Below are 11,010 nucleotides of genomic sequence, written 5' to 3' on the forward strand. Positions count from 1 at the left end.
CACAGTAAGCTTCTTGTGGGGTTGGTGAAAGTCAGGGTATGAGCTGGTCCTTGCTTTTCAAGAGAGGCACCAGATGAACTGTTGCCTGAGAGACTCCACCTGCCCTGCCAGTTCTAATGCTAAAATTAAAATCCGCACCTAGAGTCCCTTATTTTCTTGAGATTTGTTTTGAAGGAAAGAAAGTTAATGCAAAAACCCCCCACCAGCTTTCACCTCGTGTTTTTAGCCAGTTTGCAGGATATTGCATGTCATGTCTATGTTCAGCCAAAACCGCTGATCCAGTAAAGCTTATAAAACCCGCTATAGCCTGTCATTTTAATATTCCAGTCAGTTTCTGAGTTGCCACAGTAGCCATAAGTCTGGAGCAAATTATCCTACTTACCTGTGTAGCAATTAAGGGAAATGGAAAGATTTGAAGCTATCAGGGATGTGCAGACTTTTTGTACTTTATACTAATATATGAAGTACTTCAAAATCCAGAACCAGAAAACATGATAAATAATTTAACTTTTCTGGTTCCCTAATAATGATTCTTATTGCTATATGACTTAAGCCTACTTTTGATGTTGGGTTGTTTTATAAATAAAAATACAGAAGTCACCGGGGGATGAGGGGAGAACATCTTACTCAGGTTATAGCTCTTTGAAAAAGAGAAACAAATCTTCTTCTACTTTATAGATCATATTAATCTTGATGAGATTTTCCTTGGTTTATTTTCTCCACAGAAGATGGCAATGCATTGACTAATTACACAGACTGAACAGATATTAGTGAGAGCAAGAAAGATATAACCCAGTAAGAGGATGTATCTATTTAAGTAAAAACAAAAAGCAACCTCATATGATTTTTCAAAAAGACAGACATCAAATACCACTGTAGTGGGAAGAAAAACACCTCTATAACTACATATAAATAGATAGATATAGAAACATTTCAATCAGGAGATACATGCAATACAGTCATAGAAAATCTGTAAAGACAGTTTACAGCTTGAGTGATCAGCAACAGAGAACACCACGTCTACAATCTTAAATTCTGAATCCTGCATGTAACTCTACTCATCTAACTCAATGACACCTCTTCAATGCTTTCAGGGTACAGACCATAGAATCCTTTGTTACATTTTCTTTCAGGTTTGTATAAATAGTTTATTTCTAAAATTGAAAAAACACATAAGACCAGCCATTCACCAATAATGTTTTTTGCACAGTTCAGTTTTTCCTCAAGCCTGCTCCAGCCATCTACCACTGGGGAGCTTTCCAAATGAAGTGTGAAATAGTTTAAAGAGTTACAAAAGTAATGGCTGTTATAAACTATTTCCAGTTCCACTGAGTTTTATACTGTGGGTGCATTTGTACATGAATGCTACAAAGCTGAAAGCTAAATATTTCGCTTTGCTGAACATGTGCCCTCTGTAAGAGACAGAACCCAAGAAGAGTGCAATTGGAGACCAACACAAATAACTAAAGATTGAGAAAAAGATCTGGGCAGGTTCAGTCTGGAGGAAGGAGTCAAGGGAAGATATGGGTGAAATAATAGAATCACAGAATCATAGAATCATTAAGGTTGGAAGTGACCTTAAAGATCACCTAGTTCCAAGCCCCCTGCCATGGGCAGGGACACCTTCCACTAGACCAGATTGCTCAGAGCCTCATCCAACCTGGATACTGCATTAAATAATATATTAAGACTGAATTTAAAAGCGAAAAGAGAGCAAACTGCCAAAGACAATAGTTGAATCTCCTTCAAAGATATGCTAAGCTAAACTTTGCATTCAACTGGGGAGGCAATTGAGGACTGTAGTGATATGATGAGGGGTAACAGGGTAACAGTTTTAAGCTGAAAGAGGGTAAATTTAGACTAGATATTGGGAAGAAATTTTTTACTGTGAGGGTGGTGAGACACTGGAAGAGGCTGCCCAGAGAAACTGAGGATGCCCCACCCCTGGAGGGGTTCAAGGCCAGGGTGGATCAGGTTTGAGCAACCTGGTCTAGTGGAAGGGGTCCCTGCCCATGGCAAGAGGGTCAGAACTAAATTATTTTTAAGGTTCCTTCCAACCCAAACAATTCTATTATTCTATGAATTATCAGGAATTGTTTAAGAGAAGTCAATGCCACCACAAAATGTTATTTTCACCAAGGCTTCCATTCCTGATGGAGTAGCCATATGCTGCTAAGCACCACAGAAGCTGACAAATCAGTGGGCTACAAGATGCCAAATCCCAGCATGCAGACAACAAGTGTCCTGTAGGTATCCCTATTTCACAATGCGCACATGGCCTGATGATAGCAATAACCAACAGACACAGTTCTAGACTTCAGTTGAGCAATATGATCTGTGCCCTGGCGGTGCTGTAAGCAGAGCTCTGGGAGGGTGTACAAACCTTGCATGCAGGCTTGGGGCTCTGGCTTTCCATCTTTATCAGTGGCAGCATCTTACCAGTTTACAGCTCAGAGACAAAAAGTGAATTACTGTGGGGACTGACATTATACACTGATTCATCCTAGCTGCTTGTATGCTCTTAACACAAGAGGCAGAAAATAAACTCCTTTAGCAGAAAATGTTTATTATCAAAAGTCTATGTTCATGGATTTTGCCCTGTGTTTGCCACAGGCTAGGAGTGCACTTAATTACCACAGTTCAGCTGATGTCTGGAAGCTTATTAAGCCAGGGTAACTTCTGAATCTGGTCCCTCTGGTTAGATAAAGCTTTCATTAAATGGCCAACATTTTTGCCATAGTGAGGACTTAAGACAAAACAATGAGTTAAATCCTGCAGAAGTGAACTTGCAGGAGGAAAGAGGGAGAAGGAAAACAGCAGCAGAGAGAGGCCCAGGAGAAGGTACATACCAGAAACAAGCAGGAAAGCAACAGACCTGCAGTTATGCTGTTGGCACCCAAATCTCAACTCTCCGGTGCCCAGAATCATAGAATCATAGAATGGTTTGGGTTGGAAAGGACCTTAAAGATCATCAAGTTCCAACCCCCCTGCCATGGGCAGGGACACCCTCCACTAGACCAGGTTGCTCAAAGCCCCATCCAACCAAGCCTTGAACACCTCCAGGGATGGGGCATCCACAGCTTCTCTGGGCAACCTGTTCCAGTGACTCACCACCCTCACAGTGAAAAATTTCTTCCTAATGTCTAGTTTAAATCTACCCTCTTTCAGCTTAAAACTGTTACCCCTCACCCTATCACTACACTCCCTGATGAAGAGTGCCTCCCCATCTCTCCTGTAGGTCCCCTTCAGGTACTGGTAGGGTGCTACTAGGTCTCCTCAGAGCCTTCTTTTCTCCAGGCTGAACAACCCCAATTCTCTCAGCCTGTTCTCATAGGAGAGGTGCTCCAGCCCTCTGATCATTTCATGGTCCTCCTCTGGACTGACTCCAACAGGTCCAGGTATTTTTTATGTTGGAGGCCCCACATCTGAACACAGTACTCCAGGTGGGGTCTCACGAGAGCAGAGTAGAGGGGGAGAATCACCTCCTTCGACCTGCTGCTAATGCTTCTTTTGATGCAGCCCAGGACACGGTTGGCTTTCTGGGCTGCAAGAGCACACTGGCGGCTCATGTTCAGCTTCTCATCCACCAATACCCCCAAGTCCTTCTCCCCAGGGCTGCTCTCTACCCATTCTCCACCCAGACTGTATTTGTGCTTGGGATTGCCTTGACCACGTGCAGGAAGCTTGTAGAGAAGTTCCTAAAATTAAAATTTGGTCCAAAGAGTAAAACTGAAACTTAGAACTGAATTTCCAGGAGTTAAGATGGGGCTCAGATGCAGCAGCTTGGTTTGGGCTCAGCATGCAACTGCAAAGTGGAAACAACAGCAGATGCTTCAGCCAGCACCTCGTTTGATGCAGTAATCACATCGGTGCTGGAAGATCTCATCCACCCTCTCCAAGGAAAGCTCCAAGGAAATTGTCACAATGATGGATCAAATCAGTGAGACAAGGGGTAGCTCTCAGCCCAAACTCGGCTCACAGCACAGTTCTCTTCCCTGAAAACAGGAACTGCTTGCGGGCAGGCTACACCAAAGGCAGGGAGTTCGCTGCGGCAGTGCGGCAGGCTACCACTGGACCCAGCAAAGAAGTCAGACGTAGCTATGATTATGCTGTCCCCAGGTCCCAAAGCAGCTTAGTTACCTCAGCGCAGCACAGCGCCAGGGACACAGTGAGCGCACCAGAGCCAGCTGGAGCACCTGGTAGTCACTAGCCATGAGGAGCACAGAGCATCTATCCACGGGCAGGCCAGGCACTGGGCTTGGCAATGCCAGCACTGAGCCCAGCTACTCCCTGCAGAGGCAGCCGTGTGCTGCCAGTCAGGCTTGCTAGCGTGCTTGGAAACCTGAGCAGGTCAGATGCTGTTTCACATGAAGATGAAGACCTAAGTTAGTGGCGTGTTCATCTCTGCTTCCCCCCCTTCCCCTTCAACAATATATTTCCTCCTCCTTTGCCTCTGCACCACAGTATTTGTTGTCCTTTTATTGCCCCTGCCCAGAGTATCCTCCCATATGTTTGTTCCTTATTCATCGTGTCACCACAGCCCCTCATCAAGCTATGCATCAGGGGAACATGTCAGGGCTTGTGCAAACTAAGCTCTTCCAATAAAGCCTTCTGATGCAGTAGTTAAAAGGACTTCCTTCCCCCCCATGCACGCACATTATGAGGAACACAGCAACCCCCCATCATCCAGAGCAACAGAAATCGTGCTGCACAGTTATCCTTTACACAGACTCAGACACAAAACATTTGGCTAGCTACAGACCACATCAAAGCCGGGCATCTCTGAGTTGCCCTGCTGGGCTGTAAAGATTAGTCCATCAGCCTGAAAAGACAGAAAGTTGGGAGATTTCTCCTGTGCAGCAAATGCAGAGCTCAACTCTAAACAAATGGTCCATAATTCAAATTACCCTTCTGGCCCTCCCACAAGTGGCAGGGCAGTGGGAAAAGCATGCATTTTGCTAAACATCCATCTCCAGTTTAACAGACTAATTCAGTGTTTTTTTAAAAAAATTTCAGATTGCGAAAGAAAATAAAATTTTCAGTACTGCTAAGTATACTCTATCAGCAAAAAACTGAGAGGTCTTACAGCACTATGGATATTCTATCTTTTTTAAATTCAGGATGAGTATTGGGAAAGGAAGGAAAGAAAACCCTGATGGATTTGGCTCCTGCAGTCAAAGAATACAATTTGCGAGTCAAGCATTCTAGAAACTCTGTTCGCCTTTCACATAAAACGATGAGGGACTGCTACCAGCTGTGCGACAATATAGCTTCAGATTTTATTATTTTGAATTTGATTTTTTAATGGATTTTACAAGAACCAATATTATTCTTGCCAGCTTTAAAGGTACCAAGGACAGACTGCTGATTGGGGGCAGCATTTTCTTTTTCAGGCACTAGCTACATTTCAGCCTTTAATTTCCCCACTTTCCTCCACCTTTTCTTCTGTACAGACTTTTGTTTCTGAATAGATGTGAACAGGGGCAATTTGGGAATTCACTTTCTACAAGTTAATTTCATGGCACTTACCAGACAAAGTGAAGTAACTTAAATGCAAGCTTATTATTATAAGCAGTTTCAAGCACTTGTCATTGTGGTGATTTTTTTCTTCATGGTCTGAAACCACATCCTATATATAACTGGAGGGGGATCTGCAAAGTTTAATTTCAATTTTGTATTTGAACAAGTATTTTTCTTAACTTAATTAGGAGCATTTTATTATCACTTCTCAGCCTCAACATAGTGTTTAAGGGCTTTTCCACAGCAGCAAAAAAATTACAGTCTAATACCAGTTGCCCACCTTGTACTTTTTAATAGTCAAGTTTGAATATTAACTAGACTAGATGAGACTACAACATGCCATGTCCTACACATATTTCATGTGTCCACTCTACATGAAAGGTCATCTGATCTCACCCCAAGATGCTGCTAAGGTGTTTTCCCACTCCCAACTGCTCTGAAGCACAGCCTGAGATGGAGAGTTTGCATGGAAACAACTCGCACACGTACTCTGAGGCTTCAACAGAGAACCCAACTCCTGCTTTGCTGGCAGCAAAACCATGGCCTGGCTGTTTCCAGAAAATAGCAAGCAGCACACAAGCTGGAGTAGAGCCACTCCTTGGCACAGAGGTATCCCACCTGAGCCCCTCATGTTCCCTCTGCTACGCATATTCCAGAAAGCCTTCTAGGTTAATGCTAGTCTGTGCATTTTTTCTTCTACTGGATGTCTGTGACTTTAGCTCTGAAACTGCTCTGTTCAACCCTGGTTATACTAGAGCCTGAAAACCTGGGCTATTCTGAGAGCGTCCCAGTATTTCAGTTTTAAGGATTGTGTTCAGAAGGATTGACGGTTAAAAGGCCGAGTCAGCTTTATCATTGCTGAAATGGTATTTTAGTCTGAGACCTTTCTTGAAACATAACTTGGAATAACAGAAAAAAAGATATAACAATGAATGTAACAGTTATTTTTTGTTTTAAGAATAGACCTCCCCTTTTCTGCTTCAGCATTTCAGAGACCTTCTACCACTTTAATCTGGGCTAATTAAGAAAACCACAGTTTAAGTGGCTTCATCTCCTTCAAACTGATGGCTAGCATACCCCTCCTCAAGGGAAGGGAGCAAACCTCAGCCTGGTTCATTTCTTTTGAGTATTTGTTTCCCATTCATTTTACATGGTTAATGTTTGAGCCTGCCTTTCCCACGTCCCTCCTCCTCACTAACTACATACTAATGCAGACTTTAATTTGTGTGCTCTAGGCCTAGGAATGAATTCTTTGTTACAGCTTTATGAAGACAGAGAGAGAATCTTCCCTATCACATAGCAAAAAATATTAAGTGCACAGCCCTTGCAGTAGATGCACAAAAGCTTTCTCTCTGCAAGCGTCGTACAAAGATGAAAAAAGGAACAGGGCTTTAAATTATTCTTCCCCAAAAGCTTTAAGGGGGATTTCATCATCTGGTGATAATCTGTGTGAATATACTTGCTCTACCTTAAATTCTGCAGGGAGCTCAGGTCAACTACCTGATTAAGTATTTACCTAACCTATACCCAAGGGGTTTTGTAACCCAGACTAAATCCGAGCAAAAACTCCCACTATTCCTACCCCCTTCCCCCCCACCAAAAAAAAAAAAAGAAGGGAAAAAAAAAAGAAAAAAATGCACATAGCACAAGTATGTAAGCTAACCAGGGCTTCTCTCACTGTACTGTGGATGTATGCCAGGGTGAGGACAGGCAAGACAGAGGGTCTTTCATGGTTGCAAGTGGAAGAAAATAAATATAGACTGTAACTCAGGAATGGTTGCTCTCCTGAAAGTCAGTCATTAAAGCGCTGACAGACTTCAAAGCTACCCAGCTCTTAATAGTCCCCGTATCATTAATACCTAGTAGGCAAGCAATTATGGGTTACAATGGAAAGCTGCTGATTGCTGCTTGCGATCAGCAGCCTGCCACCTCTCACAGTTCGGCTCCACCTTATTCATCCAGAAAGAAGGGAAAGGAAACTGAAACAGCCTTCAGTTTCCCTCAGCTGCACGTTGAAAGGTGAGGGAAAAAAAGACAAGCTAAGCAAACTCAGCACGTAATAATAACAGCATTACATGCACTGTTACTAACAGCTCAGAAAAAGCACACTTGGAGAAAAAGACTGTAAACAAGTCACTTTGGTCAGCTAAGCATATATATATTAAGCACATGCATAAAATACACACACGCTACTCTCAGTTTCTATTCTGTATTGTATCTGCAAGTTAGAGTTTATACCAACTATCTAAGAATTGTCACTGGAAAACCAGAGATGGATTCAGTAGAGACCTCAGTGAAACCTAAAATAAAACTGAGAGCTGAAGCTCTGGCTTTACTTTTGTCAGCATGAAGTTGTTGGAAGCTTTTCTGTGTCCTGGAATGCCTTCAGATTAGTGCTGGAATACAGCCTATATCCATCTCTTAAGCCAAAGGAAGTATTTTTAGACTTTCCAGAATGAAATATTAGGAGACAGAAAACACAGAGCTAGCACCAGATTTGAAATTTCACTTTGAAAAAAGATGCCAAGAAACTGACACCACATACGGCAACACCAAACGTACAGAACCAGCCACTGCTATCTCATGAGGTGTAAGCCACGCCATCACAAAGTCTGCCAGAACAGTTCAGGTCCCATGCAGGAAGCATCATTCGTAAGTAGGCTTCAGGCTGACTGCAGGTGGCTCTGAGAGCAGGAGGACAAACTCCTTGTGTGCGAAGTCCCACTTACAGGCTCTCTATAAAGTATTTCTGCCACTGAAGGTGCACACCTCAAGCAAGGTGGAGAACAGGGACCTGATACACATAACACCATCTCAGTCAGGCTCCTTGTTACTTACTGCTGCTCTTGCTGTTGTTGGTAGGCTGATGCTTGGCCACTTCGCTCCTCTACAGGTGTTGTCAGCTGCTGAGGGTTTTCAGCCTCCTCTGCTTTATTGTTGCCATCCCAGAGGTAACCTCGAGAGGAAAATGGGGTACTGGAGGTATCTGCCATCCTGTACCTACTGCCTTCCCTCCATCCTCCAACCCCAGACATTGCTTCAGGAGTTCCTTGCCTTGTCAGGAAGGAGTATTGCAGCTAAGGCTAGGGAATTTCAGTTTGTACAAGTTGGTTTCAATTCCCTGTAAGACCCGCCCCTGCTTGGACTCTCAGCTGTAAGCCACGCAAATCCGCGCCCTGCTTTCTGACTCATCCTCCAGCTTAAGGTCAGTTTGGTCATCTCAGACACAGCACCCAGGCAGACTGGAGCCATTGAATGACAGCCAAGCTGATCTATACTAATAAATCAGTCAACAACACTTTCTGCAGTCTTGGAATAGACTGCTTCAGCATAAACATGGTGAGGTCTGGCTGAAAGCTCTATTTCTGACAATTTTTCCCCCAGAGCTTCAAATTTGCTTATGAGAGAGGGGAATAAGTCTAGGGGGTTTGCTGGTTTCTATTTTGCAGGAGTGTAAGGAGGAAGATGAAACTAATAACTAACTCTCAGATAAATCCTAAAGCATTGGGGGATATTGGGACACCAAGCTTAGTGGTGCAGTCAATACAACAGAGGGAAGGGATGCTATCCAGAGGGACCTGGACAGGCTGGAGGAGTGGGCCCAGGAGAATCTAATGAGGTTCAACAAGGCCAAGAGCAAGGTGTTGCACTTGGGCCAGGGCAATCCCAGGTACTTGTACAGACTGGGAGAAGAACTCCTTGAGAGCAGCCCTGCAGAGAAGGACTTGGGGGTCCTGGTGGACGAAAAGCTGGACATGATCGAGCAGTGTGCACTTGCAGCCCGCAAAGCCAACTATGTCCTGGGCTGCATTAAGAAAGGGGTGGTCAGCAGGGAGAGGGAGGTGATTGTGCCCCTCTACTCGGCTCTTGTGAGATCCCATCTGGGGTATTGTGTCCAGGCCTGGGGCCCCCAGCACAAAAGAAACGTGGAGCTCTTGGAACAAGTCCAGAGGAGGGTCACAAAGATGATCAGAGGGCTGGAGCACCCCTCCTATGAAGGGAGGGAACTGGGCTTGTTTAGCTTGGAGAAGAGAAGGCTCCGGGGAGACCTCATTGCGGCCTTCCAGTACTTGAAGGGAGCCTATAAACAGGAGGGGGAGCAACTATTTACAGGGGTTGATAGTGACAGGATGAGGGGGAACGGTTTTAAACTAACAGATTTAGGTTAGATATTAGGAGGAAATTTTTCACTCAGAGGGTGGTGAGGCACTGGCACAGGTTGCCCAGAGAAGCTGTGGATGGCCCCCCTGAAGGCATTCAAGGCCAGGCTGGATGGGGCCCTGGGCAGCCTGCTCTAGTGGTTGGCAACCCTGCCCACAGCAGGGGGGTTGAAACCAGATGATCTTTAAGGTCCTTTTCAACCCAGGCCATGATTCTATGATATGATTTCAGCTCAATGTGTCTGAAGGGAAGGGGAGAAGTAGAATAGAATATTTCAGTTGGAAGGGGCCTACAACGATCATCTAGTCCAACTGCCTGAACAATTCAGGGCTGAACATGTTAAAACACGTCATAAGGGTATCATCCAAATGCCTCTTAAACACTGAGAGGTTTGGGGCATCGCCTACCTCTTTAGGAAGCCTGTTCCAGTGGCTGATCACTCTCTTGGCAAAGAAATGCTTCCTAATGTCCAGTCTAAACCTTCCCTGGCACAGATTTGAGACACTCCCACACGTCCAGTCGCTGGGTACCAGGGAGAAGAGATCAGTACCTCCCTCTCCACCTCCCCTCCTCAGGAAGCTGTAGAGAGCAATGAGGTCACCCCTCAGCCTCCTTTTCAAGGACAAGCTTGAAGTCCCTAGCTGCTCCTCAGAGGACATTCCCTCCAACCCTTTCACCAGCTTTGTTGCCCTCCTCGGGATGCATTCAAGGACCTTCACATCCTTCTTAAATTGTGGGGCCCAGAACCGCACACAGCACTCAAGGTGAGGCTGCACCAACCCTGAACAGAGGATAATCTCCCCTCGTGCCTGGCTGGTTATGCTGTGTTTGATGAACCCCAGGATGCAGTTTGCCCTCCTGGCTGCCAGGGTACACTAGATCTTCAGGTTTATTCTTTACCTCTGGTCTCTGCAGGGAACACAGACATTTTGTCCTGGATAGTGATCAGGCACTTACCAGAAATCAAGGCTTGCTGTCCAGCTTCGTCTGAATTGCCTGGCAGAGCTAAAGGCAGGCCCTGGAGAAGTTCTCCTAACCCAGGTTTACCTTCCTCTTCACAAATATATATTTATTTTTCTGTATATAAATATAGTACAAGGTGCTCGCAAAGGGAAGTGAGCATCAAGCCTAGTCCCTTATATAGGACTGCCCCACCACTGGGACAGGTGAGAAAACAGGAAAAGGAGTGAGAAAATTCATCTGTCAAAATAAAGCTTTTTTTGTCTGAAAAGCTCTGTGGCCTCCAGCTATTACCAATTTTTATTTTTTTTTTAATGGGAAGAAAATTCTCAGCAGAAAATGCCTTGGTAGATGAAGACTGGGTTAAGG

At 44.6% G+C, this 11,010-nt stretch overlaps 1 protein-coding gene across 1 annotated transcript in view; it reads right to left on the bottom strand.

Moving 5' to 3' along the window:
- The window catches only part of LOC104462310 (epithelial-stromal interaction protein 1-like), a gene marked incomplete at its 3' end in the record, with an annotated part of 17,709 nt that extends 9,154 nt beyond the window's left edge, over window positions 1-8,555 (bottom strand). Inside the window, exons 1-2 of the mRNA XM_010074211.1 lie at window positions 8,359-8,555; window positions 447-452 (exon numbers count right to left, since the gene is read on the bottom strand). Of these exons, the coding sequence (XP_010072513.1) occupies window positions 447-452; window positions 8,359-8,555 (203 nt within the window). The remainder of the gene's footprint in view (window positions 1-446; window positions 453-8,358) is intronic.
- Window positions 8,556-11,010: the final 2,455 nt, after the last annotated feature.

This window comes from Pterocles gutturalis, unplaced genomic scaffold, assembly GCF_000699245.1.
Source record: "Pterocles gutturalis isolate BGI_N339 unplaced genomic scaffold, ASM69924v1 scaffold11242, whole genome shotgun sequence".
Taxonomy (NCBI): Eukaryota; Metazoa; Chordata; class Aves; order Pterocliformes; family Pteroclidae; genus Pterocles; species Pterocles gutturalis.